This window comes from Trachurus japonicus, chromosome 13 (genome assembly GCF_045865225.1).
Source record: "Trachurus japonicus isolate A0001 chromosome 13, Traja_1.0".
NCBI classification, from domain to species: Eukaryota; Metazoa; Chordata; class Actinopteri; order Carangiformes; family Carangidae; genus Trachurus; species Trachurus japonicus.
In genome coordinates, this window is record NC_140919.1 from 26,327,426 (window position 1) to 26,353,946 (window position 26,521).

General features: G+C 43.1%; 4 protein-coding genes across 4 annotated transcripts; 2 read left to right on the forward strand and 2 right to left on the reverse strand.

Annotated features, from left to right (window-relative positions):
* Positions 1-2,119: 2,119 nt before the first annotated feature.
* Positions 2,120-3,084, forward strand: LOC146976076 (olfactory receptor 11A1-like). The gene has a single exon (XM_085794458.1). The coding sequence runs from the start codon at positions 2,155-2,157 to the stop codon at positions 3,082-3,084; it is 930 nt and encodes a 309-aa protein (XP_085650584.1). The 5' UTR covers positions 2,120-2,154.
* A 4,193-nt stretch (positions 3,085-7,277) lies between these two features.
* Positions 7,278-8,271, forward strand: LOC146976077 (olfactory receptor 6N1-like). Its single transcript, XM_085794459.1, has one exon. It carries the CDS (start codon positions 7,312-7,314, stop codon positions 8,254-8,256), a length of 945 nt encoding a protein of 314 aa, XP_085650585.1. The 5' UTR covers positions 7,278-7,311; the 3' UTR covers positions 8,257-8,271.
* Positions 8,272-9,188: 917 nt separating this feature from the next.
* On the reverse strand, positions 9,189-21,720 carry pgm2l1 (phosphoglucomutase 2-like 1). Its single transcript, XM_085795600.1, has 14 exons — positions 21,209-21,720; positions 18,034-18,201; positions 16,318-16,424; positions 15,390-15,474; positions 15,208-15,291; positions 13,678-13,874; positions 13,382-13,571; positions 13,194-13,291; positions 12,917-13,097; positions 12,717-12,810; positions 12,502-12,631; positions 11,690-11,879; positions 11,468-11,601; positions 9,189-10,644 (listed from the first exon to the last, which is right to left on the reverse strand). Exons 1-14 carry the CDS (start codon positions 21,317-21,319, stop codon positions 10,542-10,544), a joined length of 1,872 nt encoding a protein of 623 aa, XP_085651726.1. The 5' UTR covers positions 21,320-21,720; the 3' UTR covers positions 9,189-10,541.
* Positions 21,721-22,433: 713 nt separating this feature from the next.
* lipt2 (lipoyl(octanoyl) transferase 2) lies at positions 22,434-25,615 on the reverse strand. The gene is made up of 4 exons (XM_085795601.1): positions 25,532-25,615; positions 23,519-23,833; positions 23,313-23,439; positions 22,434-22,829 (listed from the first exon to the last, which is right to left on the reverse strand). The coding sequence occupies exons 2-4, from the start codon at positions 23,825-23,827 to the stop codon at positions 22,576-22,578; spliced, it is 690 nt and encodes a 229-aa protein (XP_085651727.1). The 5' UTR covers positions 23,828-23,833; positions 25,532-25,615; the 3' UTR covers positions 22,434-22,575.
* Positions 25,616-26,521: the final 906 nt, after the last annotated feature.

Below are 26,521 nucleotides of genomic sequence, written 5' to 3' on the forward strand. Positions count from 1 at the left end.
TTCTGCTTTAAATAAAATAAAATAAAGTTCCCTGCTTATGTCAGCATATTGGAACATTCCCAGTAGAGTTAATCCGATTCATCAGCAAGTTACAGTCCACGCACCAACCCAACATTTTTTGTTTACCAGTTACCTCTGTTTATTAAATTTAATTAGCTGCGTTAGCTCAATTAGCGCGGCTACAGTCGAACTGGAGCGGTCAGCGGTACTGCATACAGTACATATTTTAACGCAGTGTGTAGTAGGCAGTGGGACAGGTGAAACACCTCCATTCCGACACCCTGCTGTTCCGAAAGTCCCCCCGAAACACTGCTGTTCCACACCCCCCACCCCCCCCAGCTGTCCATGGTGCTCTGGGTGACGTTGTTTACACTCTGCGTTGTGGTTTGTCTGTGAAACGCGTGCTGCTGAGGGACTGGGCAGATCTGTCCCACGTGCTTTCTCCCCGACTCCGTTGTGGGAGATCTTCACAGAGTGGGAAAGAAACTTTTTTTTTTCTCTCCCCGGCTCTGCTCGAGCGCGTCTGAACCCGGCTTGAGCCCACTTCACGGGCGCGAGCCTGCTGCAGCCGGCGACCCTGCTGACAGCAAACTGGGGGAGAGAAAAAAATAAATGTTGCTTTGGTTGGGTTTAGGCAATGAAAAAAGGAGTTGGTTAAGTTTAGTAAAAAGACCAGGCAGAAGCCAGACAGGCTAGAAGCATAATGAGCGTTATATGTCATTAATAGCCTATGAAGTGCTTGTTTCGCAGTTAATTATGTAGCCTACATGATCCGTTTGATCGCAAAAAGGAAAAAAGGATCAATGCACAGCCTCCGTTTCCTTTCTGATTACGTCCGTCTGTCCATTCGGAGTGGGGGGGTTTCGGAATGGAGGGGTTTCCCCCAATAGCCTTTTCGGAATAGCGGGGTGTTTAGAAAAAATAGAAAACCCCGCTATTACATTGAATGGAAGTCTATTTTCGGAAAGGCAGGGTTTCGGAAAGGCGGGGTGTAACCGTAGGCAGTATGGTAGCGGTTTTTAATCATTCCTTGGGTCAGTTGGCCTTCTCATCGGGCCCAGCTGGCCCGACCTGACGCGGGTTCGAGTCGAAAATATAAGGGATCGAGCTGCTGGCCTTTTTTTTCTTTTTTCGACACAGTGAGAATTGAACTGAGAATTAATGCTTGTGAGTCCGGCTGTAGATGAGGTGAGTAAGTGACTGAGCTGAGGCTGTGTACGTCCCGCTCTGTAAAACAGGTGGGGTGGGAGGGTCAGCGTGGAGCGGTGTGGGTCTCTGACTGCAGCGGGGACTGCTTCGTGGCACTACTGTGAGACTGACCACCGGTGAGTGCTTTGCGACGGGGCTCACGGCAGCACCCGCTGCTTGTTGCAGACAGTTATACGTGCTTTCACATCAGTGTCTCCAAACCACAAACGTCTGTAACAACACCGGAAAAAGAACCTAGATTTGTCGCAAGTCGCTTTTGACAAAAAGGTCAGCAAGAGGGTTTGGAAAGTCACTTCCCGCCTCTCAGACACTCAGAGCTGGTGAAGGGGGGTGGGGCCAGTCACATAACGCTGTGATGCACTTTTCGGTTGGGACAAATGCCCCTGTCTTCAATATTGGAGGGGACACGTCCCCCTCGGGTCCTACGCCCTTGATTCCAAGCTCTATCAACAATATTCAAATCAATATTCAAAAGAAGGCGTCATCGAGCCACAATAAACCATATTTGGACGAGAGGGCGGAGCTGAAGAGGAGTGAGCGGCAGCTCTGATTCTCTGTCTTTGAGGCCACTCCCACATGAATTCAGTATCAAATATTGTCTTATTTGTCAGTGAGGTCACATGGTGTGATGCTGCTGTGGGTGTCTCCTGACGTGCAAAGGTTAAAAGAAGCAGAAGCAGAGGCTTAGCTCAGTAATGATGGACTCCGAATATGACCACAGTAGGTGAATATCATGGACTGTGCTACATATGATGTTTGAAAATAGTTTCCTGGATAATTGAGTTCTGTGTACATGGAATACTGTGAAAGTGTAATGCTTTAGCTGTACACAGTCCAAAACAATTACAGCATTGTAGGTTTGAGTTAACCTTAAAAGTCTATAACAAAATTGTATAGAGTTAGCTCTATTACAGTGTTATTACTGATTTATGAGCCACAGGGATCATGGTAAATGCTACAAAGGTCTCATATTTCATACTAAGTGCCTATTTTGACACTGGGGTTTTCAAATATTTATATTTTACTATTATTATGTCTTTGTATCTTTTGATAGTCTGTGCCAATGTTTTGCTGATTGTGGTTATCTGTATGAACAGGAGTTTACATGAGCCCATGTACCTGTTTCTGTGCAGCCTGTTTGTAAATGAACTGTATGGTAGTTCAGCGCTGTTTCCATTCCTGCTGGTTCAGATCCTCTCTGACATTCACACTGTGTCTAAGCCTTTTTGTTTCCTTCAGATTGTATGTAATCATTCTTATGCTACGGTTGAGTTTTTAAACTTAACCATCATGTCTTATGACAGATACCTTGCTATCTGTTACCCTCTACAATATAACACATATATGACCTCTAAAAAAGTCACCATGCTTATTGCTGTCACATGGTTATGTCCTATTCTTGTCATTGTTATTTGTATATTATCATTGACTTCACCTTTACAGCTGTGTGGAAACATTATTAACAAAGTTTACTGTGGAAATTATGCGATTGTTAAACTGGCCTGCTCTGACACCAGTGTAAATAACATTTATGGAATTATACACACAAATATCACAATCAACGTTCCTCTCATTTTAATCATTTACACTTACATAAAGATTATCAACGTGTGTTTTTCTGCATCTAAACAGACCAGACAGAAAGCTGTCAGTACCTGCACACCTCACCTTGCTTCTCTGCTCAACTTTTCTTTCGGCTGTTTTTTTCAAGTCTTACAAAGCAGATTTGATACAAGCAGTGTACCTAACATGTTGAATATTTTCCTGTCATTATACTTTCTAACTTGTCAACCATTATTTACAGCTATAATGTATGGTCTGAAAATGTCCAAAATCTTTGTTATATGTAAGCGTCTATTATGTGGTAAAGTTTAGGTCAACCTGCACATCTGTTTAACTTTATTGGTATGAAAAAGCAGTAAATAAATGTATTCCCTGTCTTCATCAGTGTTGAACATCATGTTGTATCTGACACCACTGTATCTCATGTGAAAAGTAGTCTGTTGCATTTTTCTCCTTTTCACTTTTTTCCCTGTTTGACTCTTTTTTGAAATCACATTAAACATCACCCACATTCCAAACCTCTGTGATCTGAGACACAGAGGTGTGTGACGTTTTTGTCTCACAGTCTTTCTATGTCGCTTTCATGCAATTCTCACATCAGAAACGTCATTCTCAAAGTCACTCAGTAATGCAATCCTCAGAATAGTCAATGCATTTCCCATAACAGTAAATCACCTCCACAAACCACATCAAATTTAATTTGTATAGCACTTTTCAAAGTGCCTTACATTTATAGAGACATACAGAGAACTGAGAGACCCCACCCACCAATCCGTCATCCCACAGTGCTTTTGTGACAAGGAGCTGTTAAAGCAGAAGTAAGTGGTCCGGTCGTTTTCGCTAATGCTGCGTTCCAGGCAGGCTTTTGAAATCGTAAATTACAGCTTCAAGTCACAACTTACGACTTTGTAGCGTTTCAGGCAACCCACTCGTGTTTTTCCGACCTGTTTTACCGGTGAAAGTCACTATAACGGCCACTCGTAACTTCTGACCCGTGAACTCGTACCAGATCGAACTGGTACCACTTCACGGTCGGAAAAATACGAGTTTCCTTGAACGCACCATAACAGTCCTCGTCCCTACGTCGCCACATTCACGGCGTTCCTTGGCTGCACACACAGCCCTGCATGCCGTTCTCTCTCCTCATTGGATAAAAACTGTAGGATACGATAAATGTTTTCTCTTCGGCTCAGAGCAGAGCAGAGTGACTGACAGACCCGTGTTTCAGACCAAACACTAAGTGATTGCTGTCGGAAGATAGAACTATTTAAGACTTATATTAACACAAATATATCACTTACTTCTGCTTTAAAACCAGAGTGAACTGAAGAAATGCTACTGTACCATTACTTTGTAATGAGGAAACACAGGAGGTTATTTTTTGATAAAACAAATCTTCTTTACATCAGTCTCAACATCAACACTGTAACTGGTGATTTAAACCAGAGCTGAGACACCAACTGTTTTGATGTTTTGATAAAAAATAACTACAATTTCTCTCAGACTTGCATTACCCCTCTGTCACTTTACATCACAATGGAAATGTATATATTAGCCTATAGTAGGCCAAAGAGCTTCAGATTTGGAACACGGTTGGTTCATTCAAAAAATTACTGCAATGGGAAAAGTATTTGGTATTCAACACATTTTTTTTGCCTTTATTTGACAGTACAGTATACAGAAAATAGGGAGGCAGAGAGAGGGGGAACGACATGCAGTAAAGGACTGCCTGATGCAGGGTTCAAACCGGGGCTGACTGCGGACTGTAGCCTCTGCATATGGGGCATCTGCTCTACCCACTGTGCTCCACAAGACTGTCCCCCAGACACAAACACTTTTATTGTTTTAGATGTTTTACTTTCTGATATTTTCAATGCAGTGTTGTCCAGATATGTGTTAACCCCAGTTTTGGGATTTGTGTGTCGAATTTTGATTAAATGAGAAAACTGTATCTGTAAATTTGAAGAATAAACTACTAATTTACAGAAATCGCTCAAGCTGGTTAAACTGTCTTGTTCGAAGACCTGGTCTGAGGGGACGTCATTACCAGTCCTCTGTGGGCCAGTTAGACCAGTGCTTAGGTCTGCTCAGACCGACTGGTCTCTCTGGTAAACAGATTTGCTTCTGAGGGAATTAATGGAAACTGTGTCTAATGTGAAGATGCCTCAGGGACAAACATGTTGACAAACTAAAATGACCTTTGATGTAAGAGACTGGGTACTACTTCATCAACAACAGTAGCCTCTGTGGATTCACTGGAGTGTTGGGATGTAGATGATTTTATATACAAATAAGATTACAAAAAACTACACTACTTAAATGTTTAAATTTGGAGTTTTGGAAAATAAAGTTTGTTTAAAACTATGATCCAAATTCAGAATTCATTATTCCATGTTCAGTTGATGAAAGGCATACATTTAGAAGAGTTAGCCGGTGAGCGTTCTTGCTAAACCTCCTACGAACAGTGTCCTCCCACTCATTTGTTCAGGTGAAGTACATCTCAGACTCTGGGTATTGTGTGTGATGTGAAAATGTGTTTCACAGCGTGGAGAATGAATTATTGCATATTGCTGTCAATGTGGCAGATTTTGAGCTATATTGATGATGATCCATTCTTACTTTAGAAAGTATAATACCAAATTCTATTTGAACTGAGTTATGTTATAGAAATGTAGATTATTAAGAAGATTGGGATGCATTGAGAAGGTGGATGTTGAATTAAAAAACAGAGAGGCTTATGTGCCCAGTAAAAGATGCTCCAAATCCTTCCAGCCAAATTTAATTTATTGCACCATATTCCCATATAAGACCAAGAACTTGGGTCATAGAAGTGCATAGGCCCAGAGAAAGAGCATTTTAGATTTTTGATCTTAAAAGTTAATCCCCAGGGGTATAATCATATTGAGTTTTTATAGTGGCTAAGGATATTCAGGTTGACCCACCTCCGAAAAATCTCCATAGGCAGATACAGTATGGATGTGCTCAAAAATGACTGACAGTTATGTGTTTTTCTATCTCATATGTAGGCTATCTTTGTTTTATTTATTTTCATTTTTGCATTGATTTTGACAGAACAGTAAAGTCAGAGTGAGGGGATACCATGTAGTGAAGGGCCAAAGGTCAGATACAAACCAGTGTGCTCTGCCACATGAGCCACCTTATTGAAATGTTAGGCTACTTGTGATACGTTTTGAAGGCCAAAATGTGTCATTCATGGAGTTCTTAAGTTTGCTACAAGTTCTGCTGGGCTTTTCATCTCTTTGTAGGTATAATCCAAACCCACAACCTGGCTTGGATTGTTTCTGAGCTGAAAAACTGTCAACTTTGTACTCTGTTTCAATTAAAGTCCTGGAACTGGAGCCTCTTCACAGAAGGACCACCACACAGAACCAGACCCTCGATCTGCAGCCAAACCCATTTCTGTGCAGTGTCACATTAAGATCCTTTGATCTGTTATTATATTTAGCTTTTACTGTCAGCTTGTTAATCAAAAACATTAAAATGAATCAACTAATGCTGACCATTTGACGTGTGATGGGTAGGAGCAGCCTGGGACTTTTCTGTGTGGAGTTAGCATCTTCTGTGTGTTTTCTCATTAGGACTCTAAATTGTGAATGTTAGTGTGTGATGTTGTTTGTCTCTCTATGTCAGTCCTGTGATAGACTGGTGACCTGTCCAGGTGTACCCCCATCGCCCTATGTCAGTTGGGACTGGCCCCAGTCTTTGACTCCAGCCCCCACCCATGACCCTGCATAGATAATGATATAGCCAGTGTATGTGTATGTTCAATATGATGTCATCAGCCCTGGCTGTCTACCTGTCTGTCTCTATATCAGGTGTATAAGAGCTGCTGCCCCTGCAGTCTGTTTCCCAGCAGCTCCACAGGGTTTTCAGCTGCTGCAGTACAAACTGAATCCAGATGGATCTGGTTCAGGTGTCCAGCTGTTGTCAGTGAAGCGGTTTCTTCTCACGTGTTGAGCTCTTGTTTCCTCAAAGTATTTTTGTCTCATGTTGTGTGACACTGCTTCTGTCTAATGTGATGATAATGATGATGAGTTTGAAGCAACTCAGCCTTTTGTGATAGTGATGAATTTTCCCCCTGTCTCCTGTTAGGCTTCAGTAGAAGAAGCTCAGCTGATATTTGTCATGTGTTGTTGTTAAGTTCATTTTGATAGGGAGCTTCACTGAGCTGTGATAAGTGTCGGTTAATAGGAATGAAAAACTGTGTGATCATGAGAACACATGTCAGAGTTGTAGGATCTGAAGCTCCAGTTAGGCTATGTTTCCTGGTCACTGATCAGTTCATTACAAAGGTCAGAGGTGTTTCCATTGAGCTGATGTGGCCTGTTTGTGCTGATGTTTCTGGTTGTAAACGGTGAAATCCTCCATGTTCAGCTTTTACCTTTGTTGAGGCCACAGAAGAAACAGAAGTGTTCTCAGACTCCTCAGGCTCCTGTTGTTCTCTGTTTGACCCCGGTCAGTCTGGTGAGGTCTCGGTCTCGGTCTCGGAGCCTCTGTCTCTGGACCACAGTCCGGATCATGGAGAACGGCTCTGAGATCGTGTTCGTGCTCTCGGGTCTCAACGACTCTGACACGAACCGACAGGTCTACTTCGCCCTGGCTCTCGTGTCCTACCTGTTCACCATCTTCGTGAACGTGACCCTCGTCACTACCGTGTGTCTGGACAGGGCGCTGCACGAGCCCATTTACGTATTTCTGTGCAACCTGTGTGTGAACGGGATCTGCGGAGCGTCCAGCTTCTACCCGAAGCTGCTCCACGACCTCTTGGCCGAAACCCACGTCATCACGTACTCTGGGTGCATGACGCAGATATTCATTGTGTACAACTATGTGTTCTGTGAGTTCACCAGTCTGACCGTCATGGCCTATGACCGCTACCTGGCCATCTGCAAGCCGCTGCAGTACCGCGCCCTGATGACGGCGCAGCGGGTGGCGCAGCTGCTGCTCTTCACCTGGAGCTTCTCGCTGCTGGAGACCACGGTGGGCTTCATCTTCACCGCCACTCTGCCCTTCTGCGACCGCCACATCCGTAAGATCTTCTGCACCAACTGGGAGGTGGTGAAGCTGTCCTGCTCCGACACCACCATCAACAACATCTACGGCTTCGTGCTCATGTTCTCGCACGTCGCCCAGACCGGACTCATCCTGGTCTCCTACGCGCACCTGGTCCGCGCTTCGCTCCGGTCGCGCGCGACCCGCAGGAAGTTCGTCCAGACGTGTCTGCCGCACCTCGTCACCCTGCTGGTGTTCACCCTCTCTCTGGTCTTTGACTCCATGTTCTCCCGCTACGGCAGCGGCAGCGGGCTGCAGGCGCTGCAAAACGCGCTGGCGGCGGAGTTTCTGGTGGTGCCGCCGCTCATCAACCCCATCATCTATGGCATCAACCTGCAGCAGATCCGGTCCAGGATCATCCTTAACTTCAACTTCAACATCAGGCCAAAGATCATAAAACCACCTTCATGAAAAACTTAACTTCATTAAAAAAAAGAAAAAGAAAAGGGCATATATATGAGCGAAAACTCAAACCAGGCCAAATGTCCAGTGAGTCTAACTGGTCGAACAGTTACATAATGTGACATATTGTAAATTGTAAATGTGAACTCTTATTCATTATTTCATGACACACTTGAGCAGTTTGTCAGTTTTTTCAGTATCAACATGGACTTACTGTTACATTAACAACCTTAAATTAGAGCTGTTGAGAGTGAAAACATGACCTTAGATGAAAATGACTGAAAATGTTTTTAAAGTAAAATTGGATTTTTCTCTGATAAAATATTGGAACAGTGTTACAGACTTGTGAAACACTGTCTGTTGTCTCTGTTTAGTCATCTGAAAGGAAAATAGTCTGAAAGATGTTGTAGCTGTGCACAAAGAAGAGAGAGAGGTCAAATTGAATCACATCTTTGAGAGAATTAAGGAATGACATCACAAACAAGATGCTGACAATAAAGACAGTTGTATAACAAAGTATAACTCTGAGTTCTCACTGAAATCATCTGATCCGCTCAATTATACTTTAAAAAACTTTTACCCAATGACAAATGAAAAAGACATTTTGATGTTTTATTTGGTTTATTGGTGAAACTTCAGAGAACCACATGAACAGCATCTTTGTTTTAACAGCTGTGACAGTGAAAACACAACGGGTCTGTGGGTCAAGGCCTCACTGTCATCTGTTCACATGACCATACCTAGAGTCAACCCTCGATAGCTTCAGCTTCTTTAACAAAATATCAGTTGCTACATGGAGCACAGCATCATGACAACATGTGACCCGTCATCTGTACAACATAAATATCTTTTATCTCTCTGAGTATAAAAATAAATAGTGTCCACAAACTCAGAAGAACATAGACAACACAAACAAATTAAGAGCTGATTCCCCATCTCACTCCAGGTATGGAAGTTCTTTAATGACAAACAAAAGCATAACTGGAGCATCAGATACCACTCACTCGCTTGCTGAAATGACTGATTAATCTGTCCATTCGTTTTTTGATTCATTGATTATTTGGTCTATGAAATGCCAAAAAAACTGAAGATCACAGTCCAACACCCCAATACCTCATCATCATAGGAAAACAAGAAAATATTTCTCTTGCAGCACTGATGGGCATTCATTATGACTAATAATTGTGTCAGTGATAACTTCAGTGACTGAGTTTTGGTAAGAACTGACAAGGTCAACTCTGACTCCCAGAGTGCACTGCTGTGATGATCCAATCACAGAGCTACAGACTCTGTCGCTGTGCGGCTGAGGTTTATAGAACTCACTGGATAATTTTAGACGTTTCAAGTAAATCAAGTTAAGATTTTGGATCTGTTTGAACACCTTGTGTCACAGTTGTTGCTCTCAGTAAAAACTGACGGGTTTTATCTTACTCTTTGGTTATTGCTTAAGTTAAGCCTAAATGAGCAGCATTGAACCACTTTTAAGGCAAAATGGAAACAAGTTGGGAAAAACTGACAGTGACTTTTATGAGCCAGTGTCCAGGGGAAAAAAATAGAATTTTTACTAAATCTGGAAAAACAGGGAAAAACAAAAATGAAGAAAAAAATTTGGTCCATTTCCCATTATAATGAAACTCTACAACGTCTTAGGTTATTTTTCCTTCTCTCTTCTCTTGTCATAACAACAAACCACATTGTTGTTTGAATATACTGTTATGCCACAACCTCATGTTACACAAAAAGGAATAGATAAACATCCCTTTGCAACTTATGGATTTATCATTTTATAATGATTATTATTTGGTATGATTTTTTTTTCAAATAAATAAATATTGAAGAAAACTTTCTTGCTAGAACTGAAAGTGTGATTTGTAAAAATAATCAGAAAAAAAATTAAGAATGAAGTGAAATGAATAAACATTCCTAGTTAAATTAAAAGCGACAGTGACCAGCTGTAGATTAATCAGTTTGTCATGAATGGTTCATTTCTCCACAGCGAACGTCACTTCTGAGTCCAAGCTAATATTTAGTTTCTGTCATTTTCATCTTCACATTTAGTTCTATGAAAATACATCTGAAAATACTGCAGTCACTGTGCTCGTGACCAAGCTAACACTGAAAATTCAAGGAAAGTAATTGTTTTTTTACCCATCATGCTCTCTGCTGCGTGAGACCAGCAATGCCTCCAGCCTGACGTGAACTTAGCGGGCACACAGAGGAAAACAGCAGCTGCTCTGATTCGTCTACGAACAGGATATGACATCACAGGAGGGACCAGGTACGAGGACGTGAAGTTAAACCGAGCGACGAATCAGATTGTTTTTGTCCGGCTCCAGGAACTCGTCGAGCAGGGCGGCCGTCACCTTCCTGAGTTCCTCCTCCAGAGTGGATATATCACTGCAACACAGAGTGATGGTGTCACTGAGGCCATCACAACGTCAATATTTCATTTGTAATTAGATTAATTGTATCATTAAAACACTGCTCATAGACTAAAACACCAACATTTACATATTCGGAATGAAACTGTGGTGAAATGTATAACTTGTTATGCAGAACAAGACATAAACTAATTGATACAGCTGATCTCAGTGTGATTCAAAGATCAAAGATATGTCGGAGTGACAGAGAAGGTGTGAACTGTTGAGCTGTGAAGGGGAGTCGCCTTATGATACACAGTGTCCTGTATGACTGAACTTACAATAGTTATGTGGTTGCAGACGTGAGACCAGGACTCTCACACGGACTCACAAGAAGTGAAGTGATCTGAAGTATCAAATCAGCAGCCGTGATAAGGAGAGGGAAGGAGCTTCACTGCTTTCTATATTATCTCCTTTAGCTTAGGAAACATTGGACCTTCCCTTATGTAAGGAAAGGAGAAAATGCCATCCCACAATTCCTTGCTGCAGCAACAGTTAAACCAACATACCACTGTATTTTCTTTCCAGCTACTATGCAAAGCACTAAAATATTCTCTTCTTAACAAATGTAAACAAAGGTCAAAATTCTAACATATAGGGGGAAATATGGCATTTAATTTATGTCCTCTGACTCGCTCCCTTTTTTTTAAACTGAATTATTATTTTAATGGTGGACAGTCCCTCATGTTGTGTTTCCTGTTTACAAAGGAACATTTGGATTGAATCTACTGACTGCACTTCAGTTTCACAGCAGACTGGAGGTGAGGTGAACAGTAAATAGTGTTTCAGAGTCAACTGACCTTTTTCCTGGCGCGGCACAGAACTCAGTGTAATACTTGATCTTTGGTTCAGTGCCGCTGGTTCTCAGCGTGGCCACCACGCCGTTCTGGAGCGTGAAGGTGATCATCTGACTGTTCCTGGACACTGGGAGGACCTACACAGGACACACACACAGTTACATGATGTCAGAGGAAACACATCAGCCGAGACGCCTCACAATGTTTTCTCTGTTCATGTCTCACAGATCTGAGGTCGGCCTGGCTGCTGTCGTATCCCGTGGTTACGTCTCTGACGTGGACGATCCGGACGCCCCCGCATGTCTCCGGGTATGAACCATCACCATCAAAGTTCCTGATCCGGCCAAAGATCTTCTTGATGGTGGGTGGGTCCTTACAGATGACGTAGGAGGTTTGAGACACATGATACCCGTACCTGGAGACAGGAAGCCACGACAGAGACAACTGTCAAAATAAAAGAGAGGAAGAAACTCGACTTGGTCGATTTCCAAATCACAGTAAACCTCTAAGAAAGATCAGTCAGAAAAACAACCTCAGTGGTCTGAAGGACTCATCTCTCAAACCTCAAACCTGCTGGAGAACCTAGAACACCTTAATATGTTACTACTGTCTGTTTCTGATGAGTGTTCACTGACACTGGTTTAATAAAGTTTGAGATTTGGAACTAAAACTAAATTATCTTCAGCTCATCATCAAAAAAAGGCTTTAAATACTAATAATCATGAACAAGCCTCTGTTGCCCCCCTGTGGTACAAACTGGTTAATGATCATATCACAGACTGAACAGAGTGATCTACAGATTAAACCTCAATGTTATACATGTGACTTTTAAATCAACCTGAGCTGTATTAAATACAAACTCAGTTAGAATCAAATTAATAAAACAACAGTAACATTATAGTCAAGTATACAGTATATTTAAATATGTTTATGATGCTGATGCACCAGTACCTTGATGTGAATTCAAGCACCAGGACATTGTAAATCCCATACTAGCTGAACTATGAAATGTAAATATAGACAAGTGAGCAGTGTACGTTTGGTAGATGTTGTTCAGCTGCTGGTTCAGGCTCAGGTTCTTGTTGTGGAGGTAAGTGGCCATTTCAGCCACAACCACTGCCGAGCTGACGCCGTCCTTGTCCGGGACCATGCTGCCGCAGAGGAACCCTGGGGTCAGACAAACAACTGTGTCATTCTGCATGTGATTACACATGTAAAATCTGTAAATAAAACAACGGCAGGCTCCAATTACCAATTGACTCCTCAAAGGAAAATATGACAGTGTTTCCTGTTTTGGAGAGTTCATGCATCCTGTTCCCGATCCACTTAAACCCTGGAAGAGTTTCCTATTCAGCACAGAGACAAGACATCATCATCATCATTATCGTCATCATCCCAGTATGATAAATGTTTATAGATGAGCGTTTTCTAGATGTGACTGAACCGTCTCACCTCAAAGTGGAAGCCCTCGATACGAGCGAAGGCCTGCAGGATTTTGGAGGACACGGTGGTGGCGAACATGTAAACCTTCTTAGTGTCGGCTGGATCTGGATGGTTCTCCTTCCAGTTAAAGAACATCCACCAACCCAGCAGAGCTGCCAACTCGTTACCTGTGAACACCTTCCAACCACGCCTGAAACACAGGGAGACACAGGTGAACATGCCTGCGACACGCAACAGGAGTTGTAGTTTACAACAAGCAGTGCCTCTGAGCAAACATCTCAGTTACCCATCAGATTTCTCAGCTACAGCCAAACGGTCGGCATCAGGGTCCGTTGCCAGAACAACACGAGCGTTTTCTTTCTCTGCCAGGAGCAGAGAAAGCTCCTGTGACACAGAAGAATAAGATGGTGAAGAGAATATTGTTCAAATAACAGATCTAAACAATCACTTGAAGAACTGGGATCTGTTTCTCACCAGAACAGACTCTCCTTCCTCCGGGTTTGGACAGTGGACTGTAGAGAAGTTGGGGTCGGGGTCTTTCTGCTCTGGGACGGGGATTGGTGGAGCAAACCCAAAGGACTGGAAGGCCTGCTGGACGAAGGCATGTCCAACGCCGTGGAAAGATGAGTGGACAAACTTCAATGGACAGCTGCTGTTCAGATCCCTGAGAGACACAGGAGAAAATACCGCACCAGAGATCAGCATCCGAACCGAACTGCATGTGAGAGAACCAGTCCCAGAGGTCTGCAGAGACGGACCCGGCCTCGTACCTGTGGAAGCAGAGGGAGGTCAGCTCGTCCATGTAGCAGCTGTTGATCTGGGTCAAGGGGTCGGTCCTCAGGGAGCAGCTCTCCACCAGCTGCTCGTCCCAGCAGGAGGCGCTCCAGGGCTCCAGCTGCTCCTCGATGCTCTTCAGGATCTCCTTGTCGTGAGGCGAAGAGATCTGAGAGGCGTTACACCAGTACACCTGCAGAGGGAGGCAGAGATCCAGAGCATCACATGAAAGTTTTAGATTCACACACATTAACAAGTAAAAACTGATGAGATATAATGAAAATGTATGTGAGCTCCTGGTGGTTTAAGCAAGTTTGACTTGGTCCTAAAGTTCAAAAAAATGTCTGAAAAAGGCTGTTGTGACTGTGACATGTGCTGGTGCCATTTCCAGACACAGACAGCGTCTCTACCCACAGGTCATAGGCTTTACACAATTTTCCAACCATGTGAAGCTCCACTTATCACTGATTTATTCTGTCTGTAGAGCTAAAAGAAGCTAATGAAATGGTCAACGTTGTCATAATAACATGTGAATCACACCCAGGAAAAGTTTCTACCTTAGCTGGGCTAGCTTAGCCACGTTGTCTGTTAGCTTCTCCTGAATAGATATTTCCAGTGTGGCTTTGTGACATGACATAAATTAGTCATGAATTCAAAACACAAACTGCTTTTGTCCATTCGCCTGCTGCTTAATGCTGCGCTGATGTCAACCTGCTGCAAAACATGGTGCTGTCTGATATTACTGAGCTGGATGTTTGTCCTATTCTGTAGGCTCACATTTGATCATGTGATCACAGTTCGGTGATCCTAGTAATGTCACTGTGGGAACAGTCATTACATAACCTTAGAAACAAGCCACAACATGCTGTACTTGCCTGCATGCACATCATATAGTGCAGTATATGACCTATTACCATTGTTTTTGGATTGAGAACATAGACTGTAAAAAATATGGACGTAGCGTCCGTGACGTCACCCATTGGTTTTGGGGAGTCGTTTTTGTGACTCAAATATGGCGGCCTGAACAGCGCCATGTTGGATTTACCGGCCGAGAACCCGCCCACTGGCCTCGAAGCAGCCTGTCTCCGGACCGCTACGGACCTGTCACTCAACGTTTCCGCGCCCTAATTGGCCAGAGTTTTAACCTAATAACAGTAAGACGGTAGAGTTAAAAAAAATTCACCCCCCTCAGAGTGTGTGCGGGGGTAGAAAGAAACTATTGACAAACGTCATGACACCAGGCTTTGATTATGTTTATTGAAGATGTAAAATCAGCGATTTTAACAGGGGGGTCTATGGAGAATGCGGCTTTCTGACACCAGCCCCCAGAGGAAGCCGAGGGGATTGCAGTTTTTTGAACGCGGAAGTGAGCTTCACTTCTCAGACCGACAACTGCCCCCTTGATTGAGAACCAATTTAGAATTTAATCTTGAGACCTGAATGATGCAACCGTGCTATTATTGATATTTTCCGGTCGTTTCCTGTCTGGACTAAAACATGCAGTCAGACCGGTGCTGGTCTCTCACCTTGTATCCATTGTCTTCTTTAGGATTATGTGAAGCAGTAATCATCACTCCAGCTGCTGCACCAAGCTTCTTCACAGCATACGGCTGAAAGAAAAAACAAACAAGCAACCATACTGAGCAACAGCTGATGATGAGGTGATAGTAGTGATGCTATGATTGATAACGGAGAAGTGTTTCCTCACCACATATGGCGTGGGGACAAACGTGGAGAACAGGTGAACAGGAACGTCTCTGCTGAGAATCACGGCAGCCGTCAACTTTGCCAACCTGAAACAAAAGCATAGAAATGTCCTCATGTCCCACTGACGCCTCCACTTCACAGACTGTGAGGACAGGAGGGGGGTGGACACACACAGACTGGTTGTCCGTCTTCATGTTGTGATGATGCAAACAGATGTTACTGCTTCACAACCATCACTCTTTCCTCCACATTGAATCGCATCGCTGAAGTCATTCAGACTGGTTGAAGGAGTCCTCTCCATTACTTCCAACTTCTTCCCCAATTACAGTAGCTGCTACTTTTTGTGCCAAGTGGCTTTGTCAGTTACTCTCAGAGAAATGAGGAGTCCTTAAAGGGGACATATTATGCAAAACCCACTTTTTCATTGCTTTAGTATGTGTATTTGCGTTTCCGGAGTGCCTCCTCACCCCTTAAACATAAGTTTTGACAACTACGTCAACATTTTGTAAACTGCCATAGTAAGAAAATATGTCTCTTAAGAAGCCGTTTTAATTTCACCCGGCTTATTACATCACAAGCCGGCTGATGTGAATATTCAAGCCCTCGCTCCCATGGTTACCATGGTTACCTCAGCTACCAGAGTGAAGCTTCTAAACCGGCCGTTTAGAGCAGGGCTGTGAAACTGGTGTGTAGAGAACCAGCTGTGCTCAATCTGTTGGTTTTTCTGACCAAAGCATGTTACTAACATTACTTTTAGACATCAAGGTACCATGTCAAGAAGCTGAAATGAGCATAATATGTCCCCTTTAAGTTAAGACTGACCGCTCTGAATTAATACAAGTCAAGAGCTGCTTTAGCTTTAAGATGCTTTGTGAATACAGATATATACATCATCAGTCAGAATTCAGGGTGTGGATTCAGACACCGACCTCTCACTGCTGCAGCCACTCTCCTCCTGCCCTCTGGTGTCAAAACCAACAACCACTCCTCTGCTGCTGAAGTCTGCAAAGAACCTGGACAGGTAGGAGAACAGACCCTGAGGAGAGAGAGAGATGACATGACAGACATCAGTCTTCATGACTTCTTTATAAACTCATGTCATACTTGATGTCAGATGAATTATATTAGTGGGCAGTGAAACACTCAGAAAAATCTCTTCATTTAAAGGGATAGTTCAACATAATCCCTATAGTCATAGCAGTAGGTTTGTTACCTTCATTTGTCGGTGCAAGCTATTTTTAGAACGGGAGAGCAGAGCCGCGAGCTGCTCAGAGCTACGCTACGGAGGATCGGGATTTCTCCCTTATCAAATAAACAATCCAACAACTCCAAAACGCTCTCGTGGACAAGTTGTGACCTGCACATTCACCACGCTATGAGATAATAACAGAACATTACCAGACAGAGTTGTTTTCGAGGTAAATTCATGCAAAAACCGCTGATGCGTGTTCCTGTCAGGGGCAGTTTTCCAGCAAGCGGTCTCTGAATTTGCCTCAAAAACAACTCCATCTCATAGCGTGGTGAATGTACAGGTCACAACTTGTCCACACGAGCGTTTTGGAGTTGTTGGATTGTGTATTTGATGAGGGAAACCAAGAAATCCCATTAGCCTCAGAGGCATAGCTCTGAGCAGCTCATGGCTCTGCTTGGCCGTTCTAAAAATAGCTTGCACTGACAATTAATTTAAATTTATTTATTTGTTTATGGAGGACAATGTACAACAGTCAGCACTCCCTCCAAAGGGGTGCGGCCTTAGGCTGATTTACATTGCCAGTCCCCCTGCCGGGTGTTATTAGGCACAGTCCCTTAAAAGAAAATCAAAAACAATAGTAACAAAAGTACATTCAAGTAAATACAGATGTGCGGGCAGCAATCTGCCATAAAACTAAACAATTATAATATTATACAGTGTAGTGCAAAGCATAGGAAATCAGACAAGTATAAAAAATAGAATTTGAAAGGAGCTATAGAAGAGAATAAAACTGTACAGTAGTGCTCGACATTAGTGTTTTTAAATTGTAATAATAACAATACTGATCATAATAACAGTGGGAGAGATTGCACATGCCAACAGGCCTCAAGTTTATAATAAATAAGATGGTAAATGAGAGGAGGGGGGGCTGTTTGGGGTGTATGGATGGTCTGGGGGCCTGTAGCGATACAGTCCAGTGCATAGTTCTTGTAGTGGGTAAAGGTAACGAGCGTACTTCTAAAACTATGGAGATTATGGCAATGGACCAATTTGCCAAAATGTTGAACTATCCCCTTAAAGCCTAAACCATGATAAAGGCCTGGGTTCTCAGATTCAGGTTTAACCACTGCAGATAACTTAGTTCTGACAGATATATAGTATTTACGTAGTAGTGCACACAACGTTTGACATTTGTGGATTTGAAGTTGCCTCTGTAAAGAGTTGACATGTCTTCGCTCCTTGTGATGCGACTTTGATCTGATGGTTCTGCATGAAGCTGGGCTGTGAAGAACAGCTCTGCCTCCCTCTCAGGTAAAGAAAGTCACAGATGACCAGCAAACCACAGTCACCTGAACCTGGAAACTACCACCTGACACCAGCAACCAGGAAGTAAAGACAGGAGACAGACAAGACTAAAGGATGCTCTGCTCAGAACAGAAGTCGCGGGTCTGACCTGTGTGGACTGGATGACGGTGAGGTCGTTGATCCGGTTGAATCCAGCTCCCATCGGTGCTCGGAGCCCGGCTGTACCAAAGCTCATCCGGCTGCAGAGCCTCGATCTCAGATCATCCAACCGGCCTGATGCCACCAGAGACTCCACCTGAGCCAGAGTCTGCTGGTTCTACACCACAGGAGAAGAAACCCATCAGTTATTTATTTATTTGTTTTTGTTGTTTCGTTTGATAGGTTATAGTTATCATTGCATATTTTGACATATTAGAATTTAACATCCCCTCTTGTCTCGTGTTGTTATGTATGTTTGTTTTTCACCCCTGTTTTACACTTGTATTGTTCCTTGTTTCATGTTGTCTTATCACCTGTATCGCACTATGTAATAACATTTTTTTTTTTAAAAACCCATCAGAGCCAGATCCAACTGGTTCCTCAGAGCCACGGAGCTCAGCCCAAAGATCAAGACACACACAACGTTACTGTCAAACATTCAGTCAAACACACACGCGCCCTCCTACTGCACATGCATACTCACACACCTTCAGCTCTAACACATGCTGGTGCTAGAGCAGGTGGATGAAACCTTCAAGTGACTGTAAGTGTGTATCTGTAAGTGGCTCGGACCCTCGACCCAACCCCACAGTGATGGACTGGCCATAGGGCAATATGGGGAAACACCTGAACGGCCACCACCTAATAATGCAGTTCCTCGGTCTCTTTCTCTCTCTTTTGTAAATCGTTTACTCTGACATGTTGTGATACCTGGTCACTTTCATTCTTTTTCTTCCTCCAGTGTTTTCAGGTTCATTACTGCCAGCCCATGGATGTATTTTTCTTGCTGAGGGCAAGTCAGCGAGAGCAACCTAACCCACTACTGGAACGCAGCAGGAGTCTTCTTCCAGCTGGGCCGACCCAAAGAAGCCACAAGAAGGTACCTGAGATTAAACCTGATCAAATGCCCAATTGGCTCTTTTCAACATGACGGAGCAGCGACTCCACTCCGAGCTCCACACCCAGTCTCCCATGTCTTATAAAAGTTTTGATTATGAAACATCCAGATCATATGAAACTAGAATGACAGGTGTTGTCACTGTTTCGACAGATAGGTCAAAACTGACTCCTTATTGATCCAGACCAGAATATTATGAACAAGCATTTACACACGACAGTCTGCTGAACATGTGATTAAATGGAGATATTACAGCGTAAACGATAACAGTCAATAAATCACAGTCTGGTGTGTGTGGCTGACTGTGTGGGAGTCTTTTCCAGGCGGCTGACATTTAAAGCGGAGGTCAGCAGCAACATTCATGGCAGCCATGACCTTTAGAAACACACAGCTCTGGAATCAGAGCGAGCGTGCGTGTTTGATTATATAATAAATGCAGAGTTAAAACTCAACATTTCCTGCACAGTCTCCATGTTTTCAGCTTATTATGTAACAGCAGCCTGAACTGCTGCATCAGCACCAACATGTGCCTACTGATGTCTCTTTGTGTTTCTGTTGTCATGGTGACTGCATCAGGATAAAGCTCCACCTGATACGGGCCTCTGTTGTGTTATCTGGATGATGAAATGTGATCACAGTGATTAGTGGATTAATCAATAATGAAAACAATAGCTAGCTGCAGCTCTAATTTAGATCTGTGGGTTAGCAGGAGGCTCCTTGGTTGTGATAATAGGAGCCACAAGGAAAAAGTTCAAAGTACCTTACATAGAGCAGAAGATAGATAGATAGATAGATAGATAGATAGATAGATAGATAGATAGATAGATAGATAGATAGATAGATAGATAGATAGATAGATAGATAGAAATATTCATTATAATATACAATAAAATGAGTCAGGTGCAGCAGCTGGATGTTGGTGGATCTCATCTCAGACTGGTTTCCAGGGTCCAGTGGTTCAAAAGTGATCTGCTTGGATTTTGGATAATGGAAATCTTGAAAATAGATTGTTTAAAACTAAAAACAGATTCTGAAAGAGGATTAGATAAGGATCAAATCCTCAGTATGGGTTGTTCAAAACCTTTTAAAAGGGCCGGGATAACGATGATGCCTTCTAATCTTCCTGGGGTCCAGGGCATAAAAGTGTACATTATGAGATTACATAAACGTTACAAAGAAAGAAAGAAAAAGGTGATGGTTTGCAAGCACATCTTACAGGCTGCATTACACCAATATATTCATATAAACCTGTTCTACCTGTTGAGTGCGATATGTAGTCCCATTTATCACTTGTTATCCAGATTTCAACATCTTGAAAGGTTTGCATCTGGATTATACATACAGCAGATTGTAGGCGCCGTGGCGAGCGGCAGCCTGTCACAGCAGCTCTAATAATAATACCGATCTAATCCAACTGGAGTGAACGTAAATTGGATTTCCTGATCCTGGATGGAAAAACAAGGGATGTCAAAACCCAGATCATGTTGATCCATATTAAACCTTTTGAACAACTGGGCCCAGGTGATTAGAGAGATGAGGAAGGCTTCAATCATCATATCACACGTTTCACCACCGGTACACCCCTTTCCTGACCCTTTGCCAGCCCAATAGAGTAAATGAGCTGACTCATGCCACCCCAAAGCTAATCTGCAGAGCGACCCAGACAGCGGCCAGTGGTGCTGCTGCCAGCCGGCCTGCAGGGCCGCACTGCGGGCAGCAGCACACAGGGCTCAGCCCCCACGCCGACCCACAGACGTGGCTGTGTCGTTGTTTTGAAGATCTCCCATTGAATATCTCGGGATTTTAGTTTTCCTTGCATGTCGACACAAGTGATTACAATACAAAGTGTGACCTGATGCATGATCGGAAGCTGCTCTTTCTAGTGGTCAATACGGTGTCAACAAGGCGGCAGGTTTTATGTTGTGGAGCTGCTACACCAGCTTTTCTCCCCTGCCTGGGTCACTGAGTAGCCTACAACAGTTAGCCTACTGCTCACAAAGTTTCAGTTCACGGGGAAATCCTGGCGATGGCGTTTCGGTGACAACTAATGATTTATAGTAGGTAATCTATGTGCCGATTTTACCAGACAATCCTGATTCCTACACTGGATACAGTGTCTTAAACCAGTTGTGCATCGTGTGTTTGCCAACATGATGTGTGAACGTAAAGCCGCAGCTTTCCCAGGGAGGTCCGGTGTGACGTTCATCCCGCACAGCCTCATACTCACCCTGTCCCATGTTAGCCACTGATGCACCGCCTTGTCCAGCTGCGGGTCTCCGGTGCTGGGACACCTCAGGTTGGCGTTCAGGTCCCCGTTAACTCCGTTATCGTCTCCCATGGTGGCGGCGTGTCGCTAACCCTGAGTCAGCGGCGGCAGCGGCAGCAGCAGCAGCGGGGCCATCGGACCCGCAGGCCGGACACGGGGTTAGCTCACAGCCGGTGACGGTGTCCGCCGGCCGGCTGGCTCCTGGGCTGGAGTTGGACGGACAGACAGACAGACAGCCGCCCCCTCTTTGTTACGGCGGCCGGTGGGTGGGTGGGTGGGGGTCAACAGCGGCTCCCTAACTCTGCGTGTCCGCCTCTGGCTGCACCCACCGGGGCTAATGTTAGCTCGCGCCGTGGGAAGTCGATATGAGCCCACGAGCTGCCCAGAATATTCCCTGCTGTGAAGTTGGACACGACACGAAGAAGTACTCCCCACTACACACACACTGCCATCAAGTCCGAAAATAAACACACACACACACACGCAGACGCACTCTACTTCCGGTGTGCTAATACAATAAAAGCCCTTTCTCGTTTATTCAGAAGGAAACCAAAGTGTTTTGTATTGGCGCTGTGATTGACTTGTTTTGATTTGCCTCTCAGCAGTTTTTGGTGTCAGGCTTTATGTATGTGTTGGAGCCATTTTACCAGTTTTGTGAACCAGATCAGACTGTAGAAACCAGAGTGCACATTGTTTATTGAACAGGTGTAGAAACAAATGCAAAAATGCATTATTGTAAAAATAGTATGACAGACAGTGTAGTTTTAGCAGCAGTTATGTGGACCCATTTGTTCTCATTACTGTTAAACTAAATGTTCCACCCACAGATTCTCTCTCTCTCTCTCAATTTAAATATAGGGTATATTATATCATAGATGTTCAATATAAGACATTCTCCAGTAGCAGTGGGGTGATTAATGTACCATGGATTTCTGTTTTGCATTCATCAGAACAACTTATGGGACTTTTAAGGTGTAAAAAAACAACAATTCAACAGTTCCTTCATTTCACTACAGTGACGATTTTGTAATGACTTAAATGCATTTTGGTAACTTTAAAAAGTGTTTCAAATTAATGCAAAAAAACGGAAAAATAATTGATTAGAGTCCAATACTTCAATACTAAACTGCAAATTTGGATAACACTGTAAACATTTACTCAATTACAAAGCCAACACTGACTCACAAACAAGGTAGGTACAAATTCAGAGCTGGTTTGGGGGGTAATCTGTAAAGGTAGTGGAGGTTGAAAAGCCTTTTTTTCTAACATGAAACATCATGTTGTCAGACAGACTTTGCAAAAACACACCCTTCCCAACCACCCAGTTTCTACAAAGGCAATCCTCTGCTGTCAGTTTCCGGTGTTGCTCCATCAGTCAGCTGACAGCTGAACCGGTCCCTGAAGGCGTCCAGCAGGTGAGGGATGGCTTCCTCCACACTGACGTCTCTCTGCAGCTCAGTGCTCAGCGATGTCACTCCTTTACCTTCAATGCCACACGGAACGATGTGGCTGAACCACGACAAGTCAGTGTTACAGTTCAGGGCCAAACCATGAGACGTGATGTATCGACCGCAGTGGATCCCTAAAAACCATAGGAAAACACCATTTACCGTATAATAATTTTATAATAAGTTGTGTTATAACAGTTTCCACTGGAGCTTTCTGCCAAAGGTTGGCGTAAAGGTTGAATTAATTTTTGTGAGAATCATATGACTGGTGATGACTGATATTATCCAAGATCTGTACTGGGCTGTGTTTACATTGTAATGTACTCTCCTCTTTCTCTTTTTTCGGCTTTCGTTTTATGGTATTTTGCAAAATATTAAGGGTTTCTCTATTGTACATATATGAAATACAAGTTGAGATAGTACATGAGTTACAGACAGTGATTGTAAAATTCTGCCGGTGTGTGAATTAATTCAGAATCAGAATATGTTTCATAATCCCCACAAGGAAATTGTTTGATTTCAGGTCAGACTTGTAATGATGCCGATTAGGTGGGAGACAGTCAGAGGTGCAGGTCTGACAGAAGCTCAAGAAGAATACAGATGTGTTGTTGTCGTACCCATGGCACAGATTTTATTGTCTCCGACCCAAACTCCAGTGTGGGGAGATGTGGATGCTTTGATGCCAAACTTGCCACAGACTGAGATTATTGTTTTCTCCAGCTCGCAGACGTACCAACGAACACTCTGAGAGGACAGAACAAAGATTAAATACATCCCTGGTTATATCAAATCATCCCAAACTCCAGAATAAATCGGGTCAGACCTTCTTGAAGCTTCCCAGGTTCAGGACCGGGTAGCAAACCAGCTGTCCGGGCCCGTGGAAGGTGATGAGTCCTCCTCTGTTGGTCCGATGAATGTCTGCACCAAGCAGGCGGAGTTGGTCTAGCACGGAGGTGGGGTAGGGTTTGTGGCGGATCCCGGTGGTGTAGACTGGCGGGTGCTCACACAGCAGCAGAGCATGGGCAGAACCGGACCGGTGCCTGTTTACATAGACCTGCTGCAGCCGCAGAGCCTCCTGGTAGGTGACCAGGCCGAGACGGACCACCTCCACCACTGGCCTGACGTCCTTCATCCAGAACTGGAACCAGACCAGACGCCAGTAAACAATGCCTCCACATCAACACACATACTCCCAGTTAAACCAGGTGAGTTTCAGTGTAGACTTCTCTTAAGTTACTGTAATAACAAAGGTCTACAATTGTGGCTGCTGGTCCCTGCTGAGCTGCTCCACAACAAGATCTCAACCACTACTTTATTCTCATTTATTTTCTTAGCTGTTGCTAGTCTGGTTTACATTACGTTCAGCTATAATTTAAGGGATCCATATACTTAAAGCAGAAGTAAGCAATCCGGTCGTTTTGGCTAATGCTGCGTTCCAGGCAGGCTTTTGAAATTACAGCTTCAAGTCACAACTTACGACTTTGTAGCGTTCCAGGCAACCCACTCGTGTTTTTCCAAGTCACTATAACGGCCACTCGTAACTTCCGACCCGTGAAATCGTACCAGTACGTCTTTTTTTACAGTCTATGTACCAGATGGTACGACTTCACAGGTCGGAAAAATACGAGTTGCCTTGAACGCACCATAACAGTCCTCGTCCCTACGTCACCACATTCAGGCGCATCCCTTGGCTGCACACACAGCCCTGCATGCCGTTCTCTCTCCTCATTGGATAAAAACTGTAGGATACGAGAAAAGTTTTCTCCTAGGCTTACAGCAGAGCAGAGTGACTGACAGACCCGTGTTTCGGTCCAAACACTCTATAGAAGTGATTGCTGTCGGAAGATATAACTATTTAAGACTTATATTAACACAAATATATCACTTACTTCTGCTTTAACAGGTATATAAGAATTTGAACAAGATAGTGTACACGTTAGACTGGAATATATTAAGGAGAATCAACAGTTATGTTTAAGGGTAAAGTCAAAATAGATGATACTGATACCTCTTCGTTTATTGTCTTTACTATATTTTTTTGTTTGTTTTCGGGGCTTCAACAAAGATGGTTAATTAACGGTCTACATAGTAAATATTTTTCTCCATTTTCTCCAAGTTAAAGTTAAATAGCATCTATTCTTAACTAAAAAATGGTTTAATTTCTTCAGATGGCTGCACCAGCTTTGAGGTAGCATTACCAGATGCAGTATACCATAGCTAAAACAACATTATCTTTTACTGATAATGTGTATTGTTGAAAGATTTAAAAACAAAAAAATCCATTGCAATTTTTTCTTTCCCGTAATAAACCTAAGGGATTACTAAACCTAGGCTACCTACTTATACTATAACAACCTATATGTATTACTAGTGAAATGTTTCGTTCTTCAATAATTTTCTCAGTGCTGTTATGTGTACAATGACAATAAAGGTAATCAAAGAGTATACTTTTACTCCTTCAAAACTGCTGTAAGATGTGCATATACGTTACTCCATTAAAAACACTGGAATAGTAGCAGTAATTTGGTATAGCCTACTCCAATTCTGATCAGGAATCAATACCTTCGAAACCTTTAAAATGCCTTCACTTAATCATTATAGTTAATTGACTAAGTTAAAATTAACACTTGAAATATAATTCGTATGGTTGGGGCATTTAAACATAAACTGAAGTGGGTGAATGTAATGTGACTGGGAAAATTAAATTAACAAAGTGATTGATTGTTAATTAGTTTCAGCTGCAACAGTTTTACCGCCATGACACAGATTAACACGACCGCTTTAGTGTCGCCATAGTTTCAACAAAAATCAGCTTTTCATTTCAGAGTGTATTTACCTCTCTGCCTTCACAGTTCACCTCTCAGTAACAGTGCGCCGCCATTACTGTTATTGCCCTCTTCTTCTTCCGCGGTCAAAGTGGATCTACTTCCGGGTTGAGTCCGGTCGAAAAACAAACCTTTCACAATAAAACTTTTGCTCATTAATTTAATTTAATTTAATTTAATGTTAATTTGTAACAGCCACTTACGCACATTGTTACTGAATACTGACACACTGAATTTGATCTGCTTTTTTAGGGTTATTTATTATTTTATTTTATTCTATTTACTGCATGCATTTTGTAGGTCTATTTCCCAACACAGCCTGACAATATCTGCAAAATTTTACAGTGATTGGACAAATATGAGTTATTTTGACCAATATTAGTTAACATCACCATTCATTTTCAAATCCATGTTGGTTGATGGTGGCAAGGTCTTTTGATCAATCTTGCACAACCATACCCCTAAGAGCGCGGTAGCCTACTATAAACAATGGCTTGCAGGGTCACTGGGCCCCATATGAGCCAGTCCCAGCTGACGTAGCAGGGCAAGGGAGGCGTACACCACATCTGTTCCCAGTCTATTGTAGACCGACATGTAGAGATGAAGAATACACTTACATTTACACCAATGTGCAATTTCGAGTCACCAGTCAGTCTAATGTATTAGGATTGTGGGCGGGAGATGAAGAACCTGGAGTGCACCCACACCGGCACAGGGAGACCAATGCAAAAGTAACACAGAAAGTCCATGGGCCCAGGAATTGAACACAGAGCCTTCTTGGGATACAACCAGTAAAACATTCAGCAGAGCTGATCTAGCTCATAGGCTACTAGACATGTATCTCAGTCCCTCAAGTGTGTGAACCACACCTGGTAAAGTAAAAAGTTCTATTCATTGGTTTTCAATTTGCCCCAAAACAAACAAACAAACAAAACACACAAACAAACAAACAAACAAACAAAAAAACAGGGCTTTTGCAAAGACCTGTAAGTGTGAGGTAA

Coding starts and splice junctions, on each gene's coding strand:
- pgm2l1 (XM_085795600.1), bottom strand. CDS start 21,319: ATGGGAGACGATAACGGAGTTAACGGGGACCTGAACGCCAACCTGAGG. Junction 13,875..15,207: donor AAGAAGACAATGGATACAAG/GTGAGAGACCAG, acceptor CTCCCTCTGCAG/GTGTACTGGTGTAACGCCTC. Junction 11,602..11,689: donor GCCAGGCCGACCTCAGATCT/GTGAGACATGAA, acceptor TGTCCTGTGTAG/GTCCTCCCAGTGTCCAGGAA.
- lipt2 (XM_085795601.1), bottom strand. CDS start 23,827: ATGAAGGACGTCAGGCCAGTGGTGGAGGTGGTCCGTCTCGGCCTGGTC. Junction 23,440..23,518: donor ACCTGGGAAGCTTCAAGAAG/GTCTGACCCGAT, acceptor CTGTCCTCTCAG/AGTGTTCGTTGGTACGTCTG. Junction 22,830..23,312: donor CAATAAAATCTGTGCCATGG/GTACGACAACAA, acceptor TATGGTTTTTAG/GGATCCACTGCGGTCGATAC.
- LOC146976077 (XM_085794459.1), top strand. CDS start 7,312: ATGGAGAACGGCTCTGAGATCGTGTTCGTGCTCTCGGGTCTCAACGAC.
- LOC146976076 (XM_085794458.1), top strand. CDS start 2,155: ATGGTAAATGCTACAAAGGTCTCATATTTCATACTAAGTGCCTATTTT.